Genomic DNA, 24,350 nt, shown 5'->3' with positions numbered 1-24,350 from the left:
GCAGAACTAAGGTTAGAAATGAGCTTTTCACCTATCCACCAAATGTGAAACAACTATTTGAAAAGATTTTGTGTTTCAGTTTAGTAGTCTAATGGCAGAACAATGCAGTAAATTGGAGTTTGTGTTCTAAACATGGTCTCCTCGCTCCCAGAGTCGTCAGGAGTTTAAAAGTGGTATTCTCAGTCTCCATAAAGAGGTCATGCTGCTCTGAAGCAAACCCTTTTACCATTCAAGAATAGGTTGTAGTTTTTGGTCTGGCTGGGGTTCAGGCTAATCTTCTCATGTCAGGATTTGTAATAGGGGAAGTAAAAATTAATTAAACAAAAGGAATAGTCATGCAGCCTTATAGAATGAAACAAGGCACACATTCTCCTCATCCCTTCATTCAAAAGGATTTGTACATGAATCACTGTGCAGTTTTTTTTAGAAAGCTCAAATGTACATGGCTACAACATGTCAATCGGACAACTAGCACTATCCTTTTGTGATTAGGATTTTAAATCCATTCAGTATTCAGGGAGTTAATATTGCTGGAACATATACATTTTTAAAGACTGTTTTGCTGCACATTTAATTTCAGCCCTGTTCAGTCGCACATTTCATATCAGTCAAGCTTTAATAAAACACTGGCTTGCTGGCTGGCAGTTCACCCTTAACTCCATCTACGCTTGCTTGTACCATCTGAGGCTGTTGGTTTGGACTCGGATACTGCCAAGTGTGCTGTGCATGCTGATCTCATGAGGCAGACTGCGGCTGTTGCATCATTCTGAACTGACCACTGTAATCTGAACGTGTGCTAGGGTTGAAGGTTTCAGTGCACACTGGTAATCTTTGGCTAAAATGTAGCTAACGTACATTGCGTTCTCTGACCTTTTTGGATGTTCTGCATTGGTAGTTTTTTAAGGCCAACATCCAAAAACAGTTGTCCCATGGCCCACTGTATCACATAATCTTTTTTGTACCTTCAGGATTATGGGATATGGGTCATGGAAAGTTTTTGGGTACTGTGGGATTTGTGGATGAGGGGGGAAGTTGGTGCCTTCATGTTGCTTTTAGTTACATAAAATAGAAAGTGCTGTTGTGACTATTATTTATGTTTACAGGGAGTATGACCAGCAAGCACATGTACAAAAACATCTGATTTTCTGTTGGAACTACTTGATGTCGAGGGGAACATCTCAGTTTTTTTTTCTATTGTGTGCACAAATTGATATTTTATTCTTCTAAATGTGGTATTTTAAATTTATGGGATTTACCTTGTTTGTGGGATATGGGGGGAGTAATGTCTCAGAAAACAACTTGTACTCATTGCTTTAAAATTATTATGCCACATCCCTGTTTATGAACAGTAATTAATCCTCAGCCCCCCTTCCTGTGCTGTTTATGCTGTTCATTGGCAGGTCTCGGAGAAGAATACTGACTTCCTGACATGTGCTGTAACCAAACTAGATGGAAAGTATTTAATAATTACGAATTGGCCTGCATTAACTGGATGATGGCTGTTCTGTGGGGTTTTTTAATAAAATATCATGGATGTGGATTACCTTTCATTTTGATATCATTTTTCTTTTCCCAAGTGTTGTCCTGTATTAACCCAGACAGTAGATGATGATGATATGATCATTGATTGGCTTTCCACACTCTCTGTTCGGGGGCTTACTATTATTAGTCATTCAGTTATTCCTTGAGATTTGCAAGCCCCATGCTAAAAAGTGAGACATTGCAGACTTCAGTCATGTCTGCGCTGGAAATTTGCACCAATTCAAGCAATCAATGGCCTGCACCAGTTCAAATCCCAAGCATAGACAAGGAAGGCCATGATTCACATGGGAGTTTATCCCTGCCTAAAACTTCTTGTCTGCAGTTGAGATTTGCATTGGTGACTAGCCATTAAGTGCGGGGCTTGGGGCAAATTCCCAATCTAGAGAAGACTTCAAGGGATGCTAGTTGGACACTTAGGACTCAGTTCTACATTTCTTCTTCTCCCCCAAATTCTATTTCAATGGCAGTTTTGGATAAACAAGAAGAAATGCAGGATTCTGCAAGATGATGGACTGGCACCTGCCTTTTGAAATGGAACCAGGTTCTTGATTCTCAGATTGGTGTCTGTTTTTTATTTATTTCTGTCTCTAGGAATCAGTTAATATAATCTGTTGTAGGGAGTAGGGGACAGCATTCAAAGACCTAATGAATGGGAGTGTTTGGGACACATTTCAGGAGGACATTTGAAAGTGTGGGAGGCTTTGGTTTCCAGCTATCTCTATATAATCTGTTAGGTTAGGCTCTTAGTGAGAGAGATTGCAGGAGTTGGCCTCTGCTAGTGGGATTCATGGAGAACAAGCTGATTTGCTTGTTTCTTGGCAGTATGGTGTCTTCTGTTATGGTCTATGGAGTGCTGTGACTCAGTATCTAGACTGACAGTTCTGCATCCGAACACTGTTAGATTCCCTTTCCCTTTCCTGCAGCTATGGTGTGCTTTGATTTCTTACAGCAATTCAGGTGCTTGGATTAGAATTCCTCTCTGCGAGCAGGTCTTGAGGCTATAAACCGCCATATAATAAGGTTTAACTATCTCAAAATTTCCACTTTTGTTTTTCAGCGTGTGTGTGTGGGGGGGGAAATCTCACTCTCTAGTAGGAAGGTGGCTAGAAAGAGGTCTAAGAAATGCTCTGTCACAGCACATCCTATGTGTGCCAAACTCCTGCAACTGGCACCCAAAGTGGCTGGCCAGGAAAAGGTGATGTGGCCAGCATGTGTCTTCGTTGCCAGGCCCCAATACAACTTAGCATTGCACCTTTCTTCTTCAAATGTGGAGGGAGGCTAGTTGGGAGGAGGAGCTCCTTACCTTATCAAGGCTGTCTTTTGGAAATACTCTGGAGAGCCCAGAAGTGGACTCATCTAGTAAACAGGTCCAGAAGTTCCATTCAGCTATTTTCAGCCACTGGGGCAAAGGTAATTTCCACTGTAAGACATAGCAAGATGGAGAGGGAGGACAGCAGATACAGGCATAGCTTTGTCCCTACATTGCTTGACTTTATCACTCAGGACCAAGACAGAACAGGCACAATCTCCTATCCTGCTAGCATAACAGAGCAAAGTCTTCTAGCCCAGCCCCTCAAACTTCCAGAAGCACACCTGGGGGCTCGGCCACTGGAAGCACTCAAGGGACACAAAATAATCTGCTTGTTTGATCCATGTGATGGTAGTGGAGGAAGTTCAAAACAGCTATTCTGATAGTGGTAGCTTCCCTTTAACAGCAGTAGCTTTAGTAAGCACTCCCTCACCAACTCCTGTGTAGCAACCCAGATGGGGAGACTGAGAAGCTGCTCTACTTGGCATTCCCCCTGGAAGAGAGGAAGAACAGACCTGGCAGAGGGGCAGAAGAACTACTTGGATACCAGGAGGAACCACTTGATTAGCGACTCAGCTATGATCAGATGAACCAGTCCTCTGTTGATGATGTCCAATGTGGGGACAGGGATGCAATTTGTTTAGCAATTTGTCTGATCAGATCAACATCCCCAGCTAAACAAAGGCGGGCTTGCTCAAACAAGAGCACAAAGCCAACCTGGCTCCTCTTTCCCTCATTGTCCTGCTCTTCACGGCCCTCATTGCAAGAGAGGAATAAGAAGGAGGCCAGCAATCCAATGTTCCCTACCCTACAAGATTTCACATCACATGGGTCTCTTCACCACAAAGAACAAAATTCTGTAGTACAGAAGTCTCCCCAATAATTCTAGATTCAGTGGAGTTTTTACACTTTACCATTCAGGCTTCCAAGCAAATGCAGAAAGGGAATATCTCTGCTGCTCCATCACTGCCTTCCTAGCTCATGGCTGAGAAGACTGCATTAGTTCCTCTGACCATTTGAGTAGTATACAGAGGAAATTGAACCTAATAAGGTCATAATAGGAGACCTTGGCTGAAGATGATGATCTGTGGGAGGATGGAGATCATGATGAGGGGAAAGAGGAGGAAGATGCAGACATTTTGGGGGGGGGGAAGAGGAGGAAGATGCAGACATTGTGTGTGTGGAAAGAGGAGGAAGATGCAGACATTTTGTGTGTGTGTGTGTACATTTAGAAAACTGGACCTACCTGCACTTCTCCCCAGCTTGGTCACTGAAGCTCAAACAAGAGAGTCTTCTGGAACTGAAGCCTGGGCAGATCCCATAAAGCCTTCATCTTCCCGGGCACCCAGGTTCCGCCTATCTGCAGTGAGTCGCTCGTTACTTTTGCAGAAGTGCAGCTTCTAGCAAAACCGTTAGAACTCTGTCTCTTACTGTACAAGAGATAGCTGTGTTCATGGAAAATCCAGGATAGATGCGACAATCTCCAGACTAACAAAAAGAACAATGCTATTCTAAGGATTAACAATCTTGTAGGAAGGTCAAGGCCTTTCTAAAATGATAATCTTTGGGCCTGACCCTGCAAGCGTCTGTTATCCACTTGTGCTTTGACATCAGTGTTAAGATGGTTACAAAATTTTTGCTTAGAAGATTCCTGGAGGATCAGGACAAGAACACTGAAATTATTGAAGTTTTTACTGTCCTTGGGTCCGCTTTCATTTGTCTGCAGTATAACCATATAACATGATACAAATTCATAGATTCCGAGGCCAGAAGGGACCATTACTTAAAGCCATGGCCTAACTTGGTTCAGCAAAGGAATTCTGTTGCTGAAATATTGGGCAGTGGTTCATTCCTTCATTGCAGTCTAAGTGAATTAGAGAAGATTCAGTACGCCTTGTCTGTTCTGAAGAACTAGGGCCTGTCCCCAGGTAAGACACATGAGGTAGAATGGGTTTAGAGTCTCTAAGGGCTTGTCTATAAATGTAGATATTTCTGAATAATTCCATGTGTGGAGTAGTGTGTTCCGTTTGTCAAACCCACTAAGCTAAACTTGTGTAGACAAGTTTTGATGTTCATGGCAGAGGAAACCAGCCTCAATGAACTCTCCTGAGGTTTTAAAACACTCATTCTGAAGCACAAGGACCCAAATCCAAATGCCTTTATCTGGGAAAAACTGAAGGAACTCCCTGCATGTCTGGACCCAGATGACATGTTGATATGAATATACAGTTGAGATTTATACAAAAGCTTCAGGCGGCTTCTTCATTCACTTTACTTATTCCAGCTCAAGGTAGATGCAAGTTCAGAAGCACTAAACTATCGGAGAATATAAGTTGTTGTCCCCAGCACAGAAGTCAGAAATTAGGTGGAAATGAGGTAAAGCAAATGTAACTCCAGCTCCTATATGCTGCTGCTATAAATAAGAGGAAACGAAGCAAGATCTGTCTTCAGCAAGTGGGGATACCAGTGAGACTAGAAACTGTCCGCCCTGGCAGGAAAGGTTTGTCCTAGGAAGCACCTTGTAAAGAATAAAGGCAGCTAGGGCGTATGTCTAGGAGAGCAGGGGGACTAGGCACAATGCCTTCCATTCGTGATCAATCTCTTGATCAAGAAAAGGTTCATACTATGAATAACATTGTGAATTTCTTTTGTAAAGAAAAGCTATTTTCCTGGTCTATAATAGCAGAGTACAGTAACTCAAGCCCAATTCCTGCTTCTCCAGTTTTAAATCCATTGCAGTTTACTTGTTTTCTGATGAATTTTCACGACTAGGTGGGGAACCTATGGGGGAGTCTAGAGAAAGTGCTTCTTCCAGAAGGCTAGAAAGAAGACATGAAGCAACCTTTATTTGTTATATTACAGGATTATTATAATCTGAGCATGTCCTGTCAACTTTTGTAACTGAAATGTGGGATGGGCAATCAGGTTAATTTAAAATAATAAGCTATATGGATAGTCTCTTTGGCATTTGGGCTAGGAAAAGTGTTTTAGAACTGGTAGAATAATCATTACTGAAGGAGCACTTCTGGCACATCAGGTTTTATTTTGTCACCAAGAAAAACTTAAGAGTGAACTTATAGTTTCACGTGTGAACATCACCCCTTTCATTCTGGTTTTAGCTGAATAACACAAACTCCAAATAAGTTGCCAAGAGATCTGCTCGTAGCCCTTAATGCTCAGTGTTTCTCAAAAGAATGTGTGCTTCAGGAATTCTTTATTTCACTATAAATGAATCTTTATTTTGTCTCCAGTGTGGCAATTGGGAATGAGGGCTGCACATTCACTAATGCCTAGTGAGATCATAGTTCTGATTTTAGACTAACTTCTCTATGGTTTGTAGCTATGGTAACCAAAGATTTGTAGAAATTTGGAAGTGTACAACTGGAAAAAACATACTCTACTCCCAAAGAAAATGTTTGAGAGCCTTTTTATACCAAGCCGTTTCCTTGCTTTTGAGAAAACTGGTATGGTAACATTTGGTGGGATTGTTGATAGAAGATATTCTAGGACAGGGGTTCTCAAACTTCATTGCACTGCGACCCACTTCTGACAATAAGAATTACTACGCCACCCCAGGAGGGGGGACTGAAGCCTGAGCATGCCTGAGCCCTGCCACCCTGGGCTGGAGGGCCAAACCTGAAGCCTGAGCCCTGCCATCCCTGGTTGGGGGGCCAAAGACAAACCCGAAGGGCTTCACCTGGGGGAGGGCTGTAACCTGAGCCCGCTGCCCAGGGCTGAAGCTGAAGACTGAGCCCTGGGCTCAGGCCCAAGCAAATCTAACACTCGCCCTGGTGACCCCATTAAAATGAGGTCCCAACCCACTTTGGGGTCCTGACCCAGAGTTTGAGAGCCACTGTTCTAGGTGAAGCTTGTCTTTGCACATTTATCACCCAACTCACTGGCTGGATTGTTGCTTCTGGAATAACAGAAAGAGACATTACTGGGTATGAGCAGAGGTCTTGTGTTTTCATCCACCCTCTACTTTGGATGTGCTCGGTCTTTCTTGGCTGTCTCTCTGAAATGATTTTAGTTACACTGTACTTAGACAGGTTTCAGAGTAGCAGCAGAATATAGTTAGTCTATATTCGCAAAAAGAAAAGGAGTACTTGTGGCACCTTAGAGACTAACAAATTTATTTGAGCATAAGCTTTCGTGAGCTACAGCTCACTTCATCAGATGCAGTAGCTCACGAAAGCTTATGCTCAAATAAATTTGTTAGTTTCTAAGGTGCCACAAGTACTCCTTTTCTTTTGTACTTAGACAAGCATTGTATCTGTGTTATACTTATATGTAAGGTAGCTATCACTGATTTATGTAATAAGGCTCTGCTAATATAAGTTGATTTTGTATGCTGTATTCCATTCACACACTTTCTCATCTGCTTATGACTTTTATTGGAACTTTTCTGTTTATTTCAAAAGCTATGATTGAGTGATCTCCAAGGCAAGAACAGTCACTGTAGTTGGGAACTACTTGGTAATATGCTACTTTGTAAAGTGAGTAGCTCTTGTTTATTTAGGTTGTTCAAGGAAATTTATATGCTTGGAGTACTAATATGAGAAAAATGAGTCCTTAAAGCTTACTGCATTTCATATTTTAGCATTAGACTATTTTATTTTAATCATCATTAACTTTAGTATGTGTTCCCTGTTACAATAATTGTTGTTATTCACAGCTGTTTATGTATTTCTGATCTAACTTGTTCAGGTGAACTGTGATTCAGAGATTGGTTAGGTTTTACTTTAAAGAAATAAAATCCTTCATTTTATCCTGTTAGATTCTAGTATGTGAAGTGTTTGTGTGTTTGGTTGAATTAACTCTCCTGTCACCACTCAATAATGAGCTGTTCATGGAGCTGAGACAGATGGTTAGGGAGAGCGCCTAAGGAGATGGAGCAAGGAGTGGGAGGCATCAGAGCAGCAGAGATCGCACTTGTCCTGGAATGGGTTACTGACACCACACAATAGAACTTGTAACGGTATTAGAATAACATCTGCTGATTCCGAATGTATTATTATATGCTATCAGGCATACGGATCCTAAGATCATGAGCAACAGTATGAGCTGGAGTACACACACTTATTCAGGAGTTTATAAAGATACTTTTGAAATAATATACTTGTGTAGTGCTTTGCACATTCAAAGTACTGTACAAACATTGATTTATCTTCCAGTACCCCTTAGAGATGTGAAATTATTACTATCTCCATCTTCAAGCTGTTGAAACAAAGACATTACTTGCCCCAGGTAATGGAATGAAAAAATAGCTGGTGGAGCTGGGTCAATCTCAGAACTTCCAGGCTTGTGTTCAGTACTCCAATGGAAATGTGAATACCTTGAAAACCCTCCAGAAAGTATTAAGATTGCTATCATAATAGACAGCTCAATGATTGATGGCATAAGGAGCCTTTCGTATTATGATCAGTGGTTCAGATTTGACTTGTTTCTCCAATGACTAAAAGCTGATACCATATGATGAATGTCCAATGGTTAGTGTGAAATGTTGATGAACTCATTCTTCTTCCCAGTGAATAAATGTGCCTTACAGAAAACGCTATCATATTTGTAATATTTGGTTCCTCTTTAGCAATCTGAATAGAGATCAGGGACAGAATGATTGAAGAATTGAACTCTCTTCTCTCTTTCTCCCCGCCGGAGCAGGCTTCTCCCGGTTAGAAATGAAGCACATTAGAGAGGTAATTTGAGAAGCTTATGTGCCTGTCATATACAAAACCTGTGTTGTTTCCATGGATTTGCCACAAATAGTGGGGCTTTTGATCAGTCATTTCTCTGAGCCTCAGTTTCCTTATCTATAAACAAAGTAATTGCCAATTTCATAATGGTATTGTAAAATGTCACTGATTGTAAAGTACTATATAATACAAAGCGTGATTTAAAGTCAGTCGATGCCAGTAATAGGATTAAAACTCAAGGCCTCCTAGATAGCACCTATTCTTAAGCGTATATGGTAAAGGATTTTGAAGCAGGAGGCAGGAAGCTTCTTGAACTGAGGGTCAGAACCATGCATACTTTAAGATCTCCATATGATGCATGCAGTTTCTGAAGTTTGCAGAGTAATGATTGGGGAGGGGTGGGTGGACAGGAGGGGCTTTGATGCATGGCTTATGAAGTCCATATTATGACAGTGATGCTTTATAAAGCAGACATTAGCTATGTGCACTTAGGTATATGGAAACACTCTCTCCCTCCCAAATCTTCCCAAAGTTAGTCAGAGGTAACAGTGCTAACAAGACAAATTTAATAGTTCTAAATCAAGCTGTTTTGGCTGGCATGTGACAAAGCAAAAAAAAAAAAAAAGTTAAGAAAATGACCCAGAAATGAAACTAGCCTGAATTTTTTAACCCTCCCCCCCCCCCCCAGCTCTCAAATTTCTTTTCCCATTTGCCCCAAGTCTTGCAGAAAGATTTTGCCCTTGACTAAGATGCTGCATGCCAAATTTCAGGTATATTAGTTGAAATCTGGCAAAGTTACGGTGTAGTGGGTACATCAAAATTGGATGTGTATAAAAAGCTAGTTTCAGATCTAATTTTATAGTGACTAGTCTGTCTAATAAAGCTTGAACATTTTTGCTACTGATATGCTACACTATCTCCTATAGCTTAGTGTAGAGGTAAAGGAGATGTGGAAAAGAGAACATGGAAGAAGTGATTAGGGGATGGTGTGGGGGGAATGTACAATAACAATACATGAATTGGCATGGCTTTGTTAGTTACATCTCCTTTTGTGTTCTAACCCCATCCACACTTCACCCTTCATTTATTTTTGTATTTAGAGTGTAAGACTCTCTGGAAAATGGATTGTTTCTTGTACTGTCGGCTCATCACTGTGGGGCCCCAGTCTATTTCCCTACACACCTATGTTTGTCACCATCTCACTTTGTCTTAAGCTTTTTGAGGCAGGGACCATTGTCATCTGTCATGAGCTAATGCACATTTATCGTGCTGTATAAATGTATTTTAAATTAATTGTTTTTTTGGATTGCTACAAAGTGGGAAATGTTTAGTCACTAACAGTAATTGTCTTTATTCTGCCAAGCAAAACAGAGTGTTCTTCTGATCATTCTGTATAAATCTGTTAGACTTCAGTCAGTAGAAGTGAGATTTGAATGCATGGTTGTCTGATTCCCAGCTCAGGGAACTGCCTTAGGCAACAGGAGTATTTGGTGTGAGAATGTGTTCACCTTCCTGTATGTCTGTCTGTCTGTCTGTCTCTTGCTGTTCGATAGCGGCTTAGAAACATTGTGAAGAAAAAGAGAGTACCTGCATCTACGTAGTATTGTCCAAAGCAGAAATCAGATCCATGAACTTAGACATTTTGACACAAAGGTTCCAAGAAAAGGGGAATCACCTTTTAAAATTTGAATTTATTTTTGATTACTTAGTTGTATCTACCCATATGCATCAAACCAACATGAAAAAAAAACTGTCAGTTAACGTCTGTTCTGTTTTTTACCACTTTACAGCATCTTCAAAATAAAGATTTAAAACCCTGCTGCAGCTTAACTGTGAAATCTCTACCATTCCACTCTGTGGACAGTTCAAGCCTGCTGACCATTCAGACTAGAATATGTAGCTTTCAAAGCTTAGAAGATACAAACTGAAAACTAACTGAGTTTGATACCATATTTATTGCATCTGCTTGACAGCAACAAGCTCTGGTGCTCGACACTTGGGTTGGTTATTTAATTACAGTGCTCTTTAGTTTAAGAAAATCTGCACCCTTGAATACTATAGTTAAAACAAGTGGAGGAAGAGGATATGAGGAGCAACATGTGACAGACTAAACCACATTTGGTAGCTTATGACAAAGGAGCTACTTACATTCTATTTAAACTTACAGACATTTCTTTTCAACACCCCATTCGTAATGCATCCCTGATTCAGTGGCTTTCATGTGCTCTTGGTTGATACATTTAAGGTGCACACTACGCCGTAACGTCACTATTTAAAAAAAAAAAACAAACAAAAAAACCCCACAATTTTTTCTAACCTTAGGTGCTTTTTCTCTTTAGAACCGAGAGCTCCAGATCATGAGAAAGTTGGATCACTGTAACATTGTCCGATTACGATACTTCTTCTACTCTAGCGACGGAGAGAAGGTAAGTTAGCATTGAGAGGCTCACAGACAATAAGCTTCATTAAGGCCACTTAGTGATATTGTTATAATACTGTACTTTTGAATTTTTAGGGTGTATTAAAACAGTTTGAAAATAGTGGAGTCCAGAATAAGAAAACAATGGTAAATGTGCACATCAGGAGCTCAGATGTTCCTGAGCTGAGGGGCGTAAAATCTGTAAGGCAGAGCATGTTAGAGCTGATCTTACCTTCGGACTATGAGGTGCGCATGGGTTCTGTGGCTGCTAGAATGCAGTGATCAGTTTGATTCCGGCAGCCTTCTGTCTGCGTCAAGATGAAGAATTGCATAGCTGGGAGCTGCGCTTTCTATAGGCTTCACTTCTTTATTAAAGATGTGAGCGAGCCACCAGACACCTTTTAGAACTTCATGTGTTACATCACCTCCTGTGTTGTATACAGGGGTCAAGCAAGACTACTGGAGTATTCAGTCTGAAATCCATCGGTATCTCAGAACTGTCCCTCATATACCAAAAGCTGTAGTTAATGATGTAATAAATGGAAAATGAGAAAAAGAAACTTAAAAATAAACAAACAAACCAAGAACTTACTATCAGCACTGGTGTCAGAAAGTGACACTGGAGAGTGTGCAAGAAGCAGGCCTGGGGATTTTCTCCGCCCTCCCTTTTTTTTTGGTGGGGGGGTCTCTCTACTCTTCCAAAATGGTGGAGCGGGGGTTGCAGGGAGTCTAGCCTGGGTCTTCCCCTTCCTCCATGGATTGGGGACACATTGCCCCCTGTGATGACCCAGAGGGCAAAATGGACTTATCAAGCCATGTGACAGACGTTGTGGTCAGGGGAAGTTTAATCTGGCTCTCTTCTTCCTCCCCTCATCCCACGCTGCTCTCGTAGTAGTTCCCTGGCATTTTGAGTACAAATTTGTGCCACTGCTGTTTGAATGGCAGTTTAGACTCTGTTTGTTATCATGTTCATGTTTGGTTATAATTTTGGCATTTGTCAGAAGCTTCCTTAGTAATGCAAGTAAAAGAAGGGAAGTGGTGGCTTAACAGTTTATAACTTAGCCACGTAGAGTAGAATTTTATGGCACAAGCAAAGGCACATGTCTTGTCTGAGGGCTTCCTCCCTGCGAAATTTCAAACGCCTGCTGCAAAACAGTGTAGAGGTTAAAACGTCTCCGAAAAAAATCCCAGGACTTTATAGCAGGAACCATTAGGCGCGTAAATACAGGGGTTCTACAGGTTTTACCACATAGCGCGTGCAATGTTCAAACAATTATCACAGTCAGTGATCTAGTTTTGGTGGAAACTGTTTTTCACTTGACTACAGTGTTTATATATGGCAAGTGACTCAAAATGCTGAAATGAGCAGTTTTTTTAAATTGTGATACTCCACTGTAATTTTCGAAAAAAGAAACATAAAATAGTATAGTAGTCCACGATCCCTTGGGGTTCAAGGATGGTTCTCTTCCATGTAGTGATAGTCAATTATTGCTGGTGGCTAATGAGACCAATCCACAGATCTTGTCACAGTTGGGGCCAACATTTCCCAATGGAAGGGGTAGATCAAGATTGTTGATGGGGCTGTGGTGTGTCTTTCCTTTTATTCCATTTATCCATTTCCTGTTGTCTTTGTTGGATCTTGAAATACTGGGATCCTTGCCACAAGATCCTTTTCTATTTTTGTCCATTAAGGGCTTGGGTTTCCCATAAGTTTGTCAATATTGTACTTCTTCATGTTGGCTTTGAGGATGTCTTTGAAGCACTTTTTTGCCCCCTTCCCTTGTCCCTTGACCATGGCTCAATTGTGAGAACATGACCTGCTTCAGGATTCGATTTTCTGGCGTTCGAAGAACTTGACCAGCCCAGTGGAGTTGTTGGTGGATGATCATAGCGGTCAATGCTGGAGGTTTGGCTTGGGACCAGGACACTGATGCTGTGCCTTGGTCTTCCCACTGGTTCGGAAGATCTTGCAGAGGCACCATTGATGGTATCATTCAAGAGCCTTGAGGTGTCTACTGTACGTGACCCATGTTTCAGCACCATATAAGAGAGCAGGGACAACAATGACCTGGTACAGGAGAGTTTGGTTAGATTCTTGATGTCACGATTTTTGAAGATGTTTTCTCAAGTGTCCTAAAGCTTCACTAGCGCATTTGAAGGCACTGTTGAATTTTCCTCCTCAGTATCAGCTTTGTGTGATACGTAGCTGCCAAGGTAAAAGAAGTGCTTGATGTTCTCCAGGGTTCTTTATTGATCTGAATTACCGGAGCAGGATCCTGGTAATTCGGAGCCTGTTAGTGGAGTACCTTAGTTTCCTGGCGTTGAGTGTGAGACCAAGTTGGTTATAGGCCTCAGAGAAAGCGTTGGCTATTTTTTGAAGATCATCTTCTGAGTGAGTGCACAGGGCATAGCCATCTGCATATTGGAGTTCAGTAACTGATTTAGTGATAGTTAAGGCTGTGTTAGTCAGGGCTATTTTTAGTAAAAGTCATGGACAGGTCACGGGCAGTAGTAAACAAAAATTCATGGCCGGTGACCTGTCCATAGCTAGTACTATATACCCTGACTAAATCTTGCAGGGAATGAGGGGGTAAGCCCGGGGGTGCAGTGGGTGCATGTGGGCAGGGCTGGCATGCTACCTGCCTGGCTTCACGCCTCCCTGAAGCAGTGAAATCCCCCTCCCTCTGCTCCTAGGTGGCGGCGTGGCCAGGCAGCTCTGGGCGCTGCCTCCGCCCCGAGCACTGCCTCCGCAGCTCCAATTGGCCGGGAACGCATCCAGGGGGGAGTCCCGCCTACCCCCCACCCCCCCAGTAAGTGCTGTCCAGAGGCCTCACCCCGTCCCGCACCCCAGCCCTGAGCCCACACCCAAACTCCTGCTGCCGCTGCGGGAGAAGGGCACGGTGGCCCGAGACTGCCCCAGCAGTGGCTGTTGCAGCTGGCTCAGGGGTTGCATGAGCTGCTCAGGCAGCCCTGGGTGAGCTGCATTGGCTGCTGCAGAAGTCACAGAGGTCCCGGAAAGTCACGGAATCCGTGGCTTTCGTGACCTCCGTGACAAACTCGCAGCCTTAGTGATTGTTTTGTCTTGGATCGGAGGCGATTGAGGTTGAAGAGTTTGCTGTCCATTCTGTGTTGAATGTCAGGGCCAGAGAGGAGCTTGTCACTGATGAGAAGAAGGATGACGGCAAGGAGGATGGAGAAAAAGGTTGGAGCTGACAACAACCTTGCTTTACTCCTATCTTGACTAGGAAGGGGTCTGTTTCAGATCCATTGCTAACAGTCAAAGACATGTCATGGAGGAGTCAGGAGAACACAATAATTTTTGGCAGGCATTCAAATTTAAGGATTTAAATTCTCCACAGCCTCATGATTGGTGGAGTCAAATGCTTTTGTGATGTCATTTAAGGCCAGGTATGGAGGTCAGTGTTGCTCACAGCACTTTTCCTGACGTTGACGGGCAAAGAAAATCATGGTGGTGATATATAAAATAGTATTCTTAATGAATTCATATATGCAGCTAAGAACAGCTCACTTCATTGCTCTTTGTCTTTGCTTGAGACTTTTAACTTCTTGTTGAGAAATGGGACAAATCCCGGCCTGTCAATATGGGAGGGTGAAGGGGTGCACAGGACAGCTTAAATAATGTAGTTTTTCCTGTTTGGTATAGGGCTGGTTGCAGCCATCTTTGCTAGTGCTATGCAAAATGGCACTTGGAAAGTTGGTATAAAGGAGGATAAATATTTCCATATCTGGTTACTGACCTTTATTTCAGACTTACACCAATTCTGAAGTTGAGGGCCCCCACTTCATAAGTGCTCAGCCCCAGCACCTCATTGTTCTCAGTGGTTGCTGCTAGGTGCTGACGTGTTTTAAACAAACAAATAAACAAAAAAATAGCACCAGATGTGAGTGTTGAACACTTCTGAAAATATGGCCTTGAGATGCCTAATCACTGGTGCTGATAGTTGTACAGGAATCTTCCTCCAGTGTAAGATGAAAGTAGTTGACTACCTTGCAGTTTGATGTATTGCCGTCTGGGAAGCAAATCTGAGAGGCCTAAAAATCTCTGGGTTTGTATTTAGTAGGATGACACAGGGAATCTTATGCAGTATGCAAAACCCCCCTCTCATGTGATGTCCACGGTAATCTATCTGATGATAATGGCTAGGCCTTTAGAAATTCTTTGACTTCAATCTAACTTTTTTAACAAATTAAACATGAAACCTGAAAGTTACACTTACATACAGATTTAACTTCCACAGCTCCCTATATCTCTGACTTATGATTATAGGTGTGCAGAAAATGGCCTGCTGGAAACTTCTTTTAAGTACTAGTACTTTTAAACTAGTTTCCCTTTCAAATCAGAAGCGAAAGTCAAAATATCAGAAAATTCTTAAGAAATGAAAAATTTGAAAAAGTTTTGAATCAGAAATCTCAAAACAAAATTTTGACCAAAATGAAAATGTTTTGAGTGGACAGTCATTTGAATATATTGCATTTGTCAAAATGAAAACTGTAATTTTTGTTTCAAAATTTTGTTTTGAAACACAATTTTTTGTTCTGATATTTCTTGATATTGATTCACAGACCGCTAGATGGTCACATGGTTCTGGCTTCTCATTTCCAGCTGCTAAATTATAGTAAGGGAAGCTAAAAATACATAAGTACTTTCCTAATATTACTTCATTCAGGAGAGCAATTGCTGTAGTTGCAATAGGGATGTTAAGAATTGTGAAGGTGTGGGGGAGGTCTGTGCAATCATCAGTGAGTAGGTAGATTATCTACAACACACAGTTGTTCTAAGATGTGCTCCACACTATGAAAATGTGTGGGAACTTCTCTAGCACAGCAAAATTCAATTTTATTTTTTCATTAATTTATTCTTGTAAGTTTAAAAAAGTTGTTCAGTGCTATTAACCCATAATCATTACATACATCAATGCTAGGCCTAAGTAGAATCCCTTCACTTTAAAAAATAAAACAAAACAAGGCTTCCCAGCATTAAACCACAGCATTTACCTACCAAAGCGATACAGGTTTGAAAATCTTAATAGAATCATATAAATAATGGTTAACAGTTCAGTTCTAGCATCAAGCACCTAGAGCTAGAGGCTTCCAAACTGAAAAGTAAAAGGCTGTTTGCCATCTCAGTCACCTTCATTGTAATGGCTTCTGAGGCTGTATTGAGACTCCAAACTGAACAGATGATTTTCTAAGATGGGCCATTGGGAAGCTTTTAGAGAACAAGGCCAAACCCCCCTTCTTCCCCTCCCACCCCCATCACCATCAGTTACTGGTGAGTAGAAAGCTTGTCCTGACGATTGAGGTCCTAACCCATCAATATCTGCAGAATTCAAACTTTAATTAAAATTAAGTTTCTAACTTGTATGTTTACAAAAGTGAGTTTCTTAATGTGATCTAATATAGTGTTCTCCTGAGTCTGCAGACAGGCATTCCTTGGGATACCACTGCTGCTCACAACTTTGCGAATCAGAGTATAATTTTGGTCAGGTTTACTGCTTCCATTCAGAACTCTGTGGGCAGTAGTGAGAATGAATGAAAATCATTACACATTTTCTGTGTTGTAGCCATATTGGTCCTAGGATATGAGACATATAAGATGGGTGAGGTAATATCTTTTATTGGTCTAACTTCTGTCAGTGAAAGAGACAAGCTTTCAAGCTCCATAGAGCTCTTCAGGTCTGGGAAAAGCTCTCTAGAACCTGATACAAAAAGAGATTCTCTAAGCAGGGTCTAGTGACATAAGAATCCCAGGGAAAGGCAGGGGCTTAGCATCACACCAATGAATTGAAGCTAAAGTTGCTGTGTTTGTGACTAGTGCATTATCCATGTCCATTTTTCTATCCCAAAATATGTGCTTAAATTTCTCTCACATAGTGTGGCCACATTGCTTACGTGTTTCAAACACTCCATGGTCTCCCCCTTCACTTTATGGGATGTCAGTGTCTTTTCACACTTTCACAAAATCTTTCTGTAGTTGGTTTAAAAACCTTTTCTTCTGAAGTTGTACCATCTGTCACGACCTTTGTGTATCTCTTCACCTCAGTGGTACCAAATCATTTCAAATCTCAGCTGAAAATCTTTTTTTCCTTTCAATTTCTCTCCTTTTAAACTATCCTTTTAGAATAAAATTGTGCCTTGCATCAGTTTCCCCATCTGAAAAAAGGAAGTTGATACTTCTCTTTATAAATCACTTTGAGATTTGTATGTGGAAAGAGCTATGTAAGTGGAGTGCCATTATTATTATTGTGCCATTATGTATTAATTAATCAGGAGAGTTAGATTTCTTCTTTTTCAGTACTGTTTCCCTGTAGCTTTTGATTGAGTCAGCTTACAGCAGGTGGTTAATATTTTTTTCTTTTAAAAGCCTCTTTTTCTTAAACTTCTGGCCATGAAGTGGATGGTGGGAAAGGAGGTAGGATAGGATTGTTTTGGGGGAATTCAGTAGTCCCATTACTTTGGATGTTGGTATGACATTCCAGAGTGAAGTCCAGACCAGTAAGAGGTTGTGTCAACCTACCCTGCAGTCGTGGGGGCCTCACAATGTTTTGTGCTGAGGCTCCCACCTGGGCTGCTCACGAACAGTCTTGCATGCTGCAGGTAACACCATTGAGTGGCTGTGTATAGCTGCAGCCTGCCAGCCACACATCAGTCACACTCTGGCTTACACCAGCCTTGGCTACAACTTGCAGAGTGACACCAACACAGTCCCAGTCCCGGATTTTCCTCACAAAATGTGTGTTCTGCACTCTCCAGCCCTCTCATAGACAGTCCAGATCTTGGAGGTTTGTTCCTCCTGTAAGGGGTCAACATACAACCATTTGCCACTTTAAATGGAGTTACCCACACAGTTCAGTTTAAAGACAACACTCAATTAGTTTTGATTAAAGAATAAAACAAGTTTATTTAACTACAGAGAGGGAATTTTAACTGAGGACAAGTGGCATGATTGGAAGGTAGTTTCATACCTGCTGTGGCCATTTCGAATACTTCATCATGCCCTTCAAGTCTTTTCAACAACCCAACCACATTCCTGCATTTTGTCAATGACACATTTAGGGATTTTATGGACCAGTTTGTAGTGATCTACTGAGACAACATTCTCATCTTGGAAAATCAAGCCCTTCATGACCAATGCATCTGGTTGGTACTTAAGTGTTTTGAAGCAAATGGCCTGTATGGGAAACCCAAGAAGTGAGAGTTCAACACACCTCTGACTTCAGGCTATATCATTTTCCCCCAATGGGTAAAGCATGTATCCCCAAAAAGTGTCTGCAGTTGTGGACTGGGCAGCTCTGAGAAACATCTCTGAAGTCCAGTGCTTCCTGAGGTTTGCCACTTTCATCAAGGGGTGTTTGAAGGTGGTTCAGTTACCCAGCTGCTCCTGAAGGACACTGCCTTTGTTTGGAATCAGGAAGCCCAGTCTGCTTTTGATAAACTGAAAGAAGCATTTACATTAGTGCCCGTCATATTTCATCCGGACCTGACAAAACCCTTCATTTTCAAAGCAGACATCTCTGACTGTGTGATCAGAGCAGTGTTCTTAGCATCATGGATCCCTGAGCATTCTCCATCTTTGCGCATCCTGCTTCTAAAAGTTGATACCTGTGGAACAGAATTACGAAGTCTGTCACAAGGAACTGCCACCTTTGAGGAATGGGATCATCCCTTAGAAGGTGCATGTTTTCTGGTTGAGGTATTCATGGATCATAAGAATTTGGAGTACCTATGAAATGCAAAGGCTCTCAGCACCAGATCTATTGGTACCTTTTTTCCTTCCTGATTTGATTTCATCCTGACCTATTGTCCTGGTACTCAGAATGGTAAGCCTGACATGTTACCTCACCAGGACCAGCACCTGTATAAGGGAGATAGACCCACCAGGGTCTTGAAGCCCTTCCATTTTGTCAACGTACTAATCAACAATGTTTAATTGTTCCTTGTGAAGTCTTCCCTGCCTCATGATATGTTTGTGGTGAAATTAATGTTCACCAGTACAGATCCAGCCCCAGCCCCAACTCAAACTTCTTGGTAAAGAATAGTGTTCTCTTATTCCAGGATCAGATCGAGGTCCCCAAAGGTCAACAATATCTGGCCATATTCTGGTTGTGTGATGACTCGCTCCTGGGTGGCCACTTCAGTCACTGGGAAGCAATGAAGCTGGTCTCACAATTTCTGGTGACCAAAACTACAGTTGCCTGTAAATCTTGCACATCATGGTCGGGGATAAAGTATGACACTAGATGCAGCACCTGGACACTGCCTAGCCCTCAAGAAAGCTGGATTACAGGTATCTCAGTCCATTCCAGATCATCCAACAGGTTAACCTGGTAGTCTTCAAACTCCAGTTAGCCAATATGATGATGGTGCACCTGGTATTCCATATATCCCCGCTGAAAAAGTATATTGATAATTCCTTTCCTGGACAGATAAAGCCACCTACTCTTTTCTGTCTGTCTCTGTCTGTGTTTCTTTCCCCCCTCCCCCGCTGATCTTGGCAGATCTTGGACTTAAGGTTCTCCAAGAGAAGCTCATGTACCTTGTTGATTGGGTGGGCAGTGGTCCAGCTGATCACTCATGGGAAGCAGCTGACAGCCAGGATGTACCCCAGCTACTTTGGGAAATTCCACTGGTCATATCCTGACAAACTGAAGACACCTGGTAAACACCTTTTGAAGTAGAGGTGATGTGATATCTTTGAGCCTGCTAAAGCCTGATGAGTCATCCCTGACTCAGCTTAAGCCTGATGAGTAATCCCTGAGCCAGAGTGTGAGAGTTATCAGAGGCAATTACCTGAAGGTCTTTTGATAGGCCCCACACCATTCAACCAATCCAGAGTTGAGGACCCACCCAGGTGATGCTGAGGTAGGTATATAGGCTCCGAAGGGAAGCAGTCTGTCCAGTCTGTTCAACATCACTACCTGGCCAGGAGTGTTTCTATTGTGAGTAGTTTCAACAGACTGCTCCTGCTCCTTCTCCTGCCTGTTTCCACACTAGCAGCCCCAGCTCCAGTCTGCATCTACTCCTGCCTCAGGTAACCACCCGCTGACTCTGACATCACCACCTCAGGGATATGCCTGTGTCTTTAAAGTGCAAGATCTGCACAAGCTTCAAGAGTTGCTCCAGTTGGACAGAGAACTAAAACTTGTGATGGAATGCTTCCTTCATCCGTCTTCAGATTCAGGCCCAAAGACTCCTCTGGACCCCAGCTCCCCATCAGTTCCAACAGCTCAATTGTCTTCTAGGTCTTTGAAAGACAGATTGAGCAAAACAAGGAAAGCCTCATGCAAGAGGAGTGCTAGATCTCCTCAGAGAGACCATATTCCTATGAAGGCGGATATACTGGAGACCTTGCACCCCTTAATAAATCTGATGACTAGGACACTTCCTGCTTTCCTTTCTCCCCTCCTCCCCAAATTTTCTAGAGTAAATTTTCCTTTCTTTAATTTCTATTACTTGTAGAGACTTGTAGAATAACTAAGTAAACTAATGAGAGAGAGAGGGCAATAGTTGCCAGTGGAAGGGAGTATCGGGTACAAAGGGAGAGGGAAGGAGGGTATAGCAGCCACCAAGAGGAAGGTGGGTTTTGGCACGTGGACCATGAATAGACTTCCTTTACTTTGGTCCTAGAGAGTCATTGATTTCAATGGCTGAGAAAGCCAAGAAAAGGGAGATCTGTGCTTTATTTTTTCAGTAGCTGTATCTCATGCCTCACTAAGAAGATAAAGGCTTTCAGTGGATTCATGAGCAGATGTCCTCTCCTGTCCCTAGGAATTTGAGCTATTGGATGTATTCCGTATACACTTTCATCACCATTACTGGTTTGAGTTATGAGGAAAGATTTTTTTTTTTTGTATGTGTTCAGTAGTGGGCCAGATGACTACTAAGAGGGACAGAACAGTCTACAATTATTTATTTCAAAGATATAAATTCCCAGGAAGGGGAGTTATTTTTTTGAGGCGGTGCAAAGCCAGTACCAAGCAGTAGTGCAAAGAAAGAGAGGCCGAATAGTAGGGAATGCTTCCCTACAGGGAAGATTGATGGATTGATTAATTGGAAAGTGCAGTATTCTCTTAATGAAAGCAAGTGTTTTCCATACCAACTTTTTTTTATCTTTTTTATCTTTATCTTATCTGTCATCTGTAGGGTTCTAAACAATCTTCAGAGGGACAGACCAGATTCTAGACATTGTAGGCTGGTCCAGGAGATCTTGGTATGCCAACCTGTTGGGCATAGCGATCATGTTGCTCTTTTGGCTTATTTTGAGCAGGTCATGCACAGGAAACCTATGTGCCTATCAGCCTGATTCTGGATGATCAAAGTATGATAGGAAGATGTGCTTTTCTAATTTACTGATTTTCTGTTTTGCTATAATTCCGCAAGGCTGAAGATTGCTGTCTTGCATTTAGCCTGTCACACAAATGTAAAATTGTGGTTGGCTGAAGCATTGGCTTTTTTTTTTTTTGACAGGACTTTTCTGTCCTTCTGAAAGAAGCTTTTTGAACTGTATTCCAAGTGAAAATAAAGCTGGGCAAGCTGAATGTTTTTTGTGATGTCTATTTCAGAATGTTCTCATGTTTTAAAGCATTTTTCTGCACAAGGGACGGCTGAGTAAAACAATTCAGTTGAGTGAAAGCAAGTATAATGGAGGTCGCAATGCCAAATTTTATTATCTGCATTCTCGTTTAGTTTCATTGTAGTATTTCATAACTGTTTTTACATGGTTGTGTTAGAGCATTTAATAATCTGATCAGTCCATGTATTTTATTTCCACATTTAAAATAGACACTAGAGAGATGTGTGCACAAACTTAAAAGCATATATTGCTTTTGTTTGGTAATTATGCTTCTGATTATGTAACATTTAATCTGTTTCAAATAGGTGTTTGGTATCCACAGTAATCAAAAAGCATCAAAATGGAAGTGTGGATAGTGCATGAATAACAGGCAAAATACTGACTGTTTTGCTGCATGGAGTAATTGATTTTAGTCCTGTTGGCCTTGCCTGTAAGGGCACACAGCCAAAAGTCCATCCAGCTCAGGAATAGAAATTTACTCCCATACGCTTCAGTCTAAGTGTTAGGTAAATGTCAGGATGGCACTGTGCACTGCAATAGCAGATTGGATTAAATGTGTAGTCTCTTGGTATCTTGCTCACACTCCAGGTCAGCAGAGACGTGCATGTTTCAGGGGCCAAGTGTTAAGTCTGGTGGGAGAGGATGGGGAAAGGCAGTGATGGGAATAATTACTGCTAAGCCATCTGATTAAGAAAGAGCATTAACTGGCTCCAGGTGGGGATTTATCCAGGCAGCCTTGGCTGGAAGGATAGTCATGACAGTGTTTGAAAGATGGAGATATAAAATGTGGGGGGAAATGAAGGAACTTTCTGGATTCCAACAGGTCCTGGAGAAAAAGGAACTATTCAGAGGAGCCCCAACTTGCATGTCACTTATTCAGGTTTTTTAATAAACTTTTTTAAAAATCAGCAGCACTGGTGCATGGTGGCAGATTGTCAATCCTGGAGACTTGAGGTATCTGTATCCACTGAACAGGTATAGTTTGAGCAGCGGCTGTGAGAGTTTCCCAAGCAATATGTCCTAGACCAGGGGTGGGCAAACTTTTTGCCCCGAGGACCACATTGAGGTTGTGAAACTGTATGGAGGACCGGGTAGGGAAGGCTGTGCCTCCCCAAATAGCCTGGCCCCCACCCCCTATCCGTTCCATCCCCTCCCACTTCCCGCCCCCGACTGCCCCCCTCAGAACCCCTGACCCATCCAACCCCCCCGTTCCTTGTCCCCTGAGCACCCGCTCCCGGGAATAACTGCCCCTTCTGGGACCCCACCCTGTAACCAACCCCACCCTGTTCCCAGAGTGCCCCGATCCCTATCTACACGCCTGCCCTTTGATAGGCCCCCCGGGACTCCCATGCCTATCCAACCCCCCCGTTCCGCATCCTGACTGCCCCCCGTGATCTTCTGCCCCTTATCCACCCCCCGCCACCTTACTATGCTGCTCATAGTGGCAGGACTGGCTTATTGGAAAGCCTTGGAGGTGGGCAGGCACAAGCTACACTGGCGGCATGGCCGAACTGTGGGGGGGAGGGGACAGCAGGGGAGGGGCCGGGGGCTCAAGGTCGGGAAGGACAGTCCCACAGGCCGGATGTGGCCCATGGGCCGTAGTTTGCCCACCTCTGTCCTAGACACTTGTAGGAAAAGAAAAGCTCTATAGCTGGTCCCCTGAGCCATCCATTCTGTAGGGTTGGTCATTTTAATCTTCTAGTTTTTTGTTTTTTTCCTTCAGCCTCTTTTCGGGGATGAATGATATTTGTGGAAGTGGAGAACAAATAACATTGGCTAGAGCCAGGCACAGTTTAGATAGTTGGTGGAGCAAGCTGTCTTACATGCTCAGTGCATCTCAGTGTTGTCCTGTGTGTCCTGACCATAGATTTTCGATCATGCTAAATTGTATGAATTTGTGTCATGTCCACTAGGGTTTTGGTTAGGAAAATCAGTCCTTTCAGCTTTGCAGATAAGATTCTTCGTTCCAGGGATTCTTTAATCACTCCCAAATAGTTGAGGGATTAAAGAATTTTGCAAGTCTAAAGTAAACTCTTTGAGCAGACAGGAATTCATGGACAGTCTTCATGAATGAGGTTTTTTTTTTGGTTACAATCTGTTTTCTACAAAACAAATATATTATGAAGAAAATTATATGAAATCCTAGGCTGTGTCTATGAATGGAGAAAGGCAGCATTGCTATACCTGCCTGAATACACCACCCAGTAATCCAGACTCATTCAAAGTTACAAGCTACAGAAATTTTTGACACAGTGACCAGTCCTTCATCAAACCTGGCTTAGATCATAAGCTGATGTAGAGGACTTGACTTAGCTCCCACTGGACATAAGCCTGTTACGAAGTCATCTCAGATTTATCAGTAGGCAGTTTCAACACCAGGGTGTTGTCCAAGATTAAAATAAAGGTGGGTTACAGGTCAAGTTGAGGAGGATTGGCAGAGCAAGGTGGCAGAGGAAGACTATGATAGCTGGGAGTTCTGCAATTCCGCACTGAGGACTGGGAGAGTGGTGAGGAGGAATTTGTCTAATATCTGCAGTGCTACTAGTATGGGTGAATATTTCCCTGAGCATTAAAAGTCACCTAGTTGATCCAAAAATAATTTCAGAGATGGAAGAGAATTTGTATTAAGTACACTGTAGAACTAGGGGTGATGTGTGCTTGTGCACACATTCACCATATATCTTTGTTCTAGAACAGTGGTTTTCAAACCGTGGGTCGAAACCCAGTACTGGTCACGGAATGGAAGGCACTGGGTCGTGGCGGCTCCGGTCAGCATCACCGACCAGGCAAGTA

General features: G+C 42.4%; 1 protein-coding gene across 6 annotated transcripts in view; it reads left to right on the top strand.

The window, feature by feature from the left end:
- Positions 1-24,350, top strand: part of GSK3B (glycogen synthase kinase 3 beta) — a 184,074-nt gene that overhangs the window by 33,124 nt on the left and 126,600 nt on the right. For all 6 annotated transcript variants that reach the window (XM_043512569.1, XM_043512573.1, XM_043512581.1 and 3 more), the window contains exon 2: positions 10,884-10,970. In XM_043512569.1, coding sequence (XP_043368504.1) covers positions 10,902-10,970 — 69 coding nt within the window. In that variant the 5' untranslated portion in view covers positions 10,884-10,901. The remainder of the gene's footprint in view (positions 1-10,883; positions 10,971-24,350) is intronic.

This window comes from Dermochelys coriacea, chromosome 1, assembly GCF_009764565.3.
Source record: "Dermochelys coriacea isolate rDerCor1 chromosome 1, rDerCor1.pri.v4, whole genome shotgun sequence".
Lineage (NCBI taxonomy): Eukaryota > Metazoa > Chordata > Testudines > Dermochelyidae > Dermochelys > Dermochelys coriacea.
This window is presented reverse-complemented; position numbering and strand designations above follow the sequence as displayed.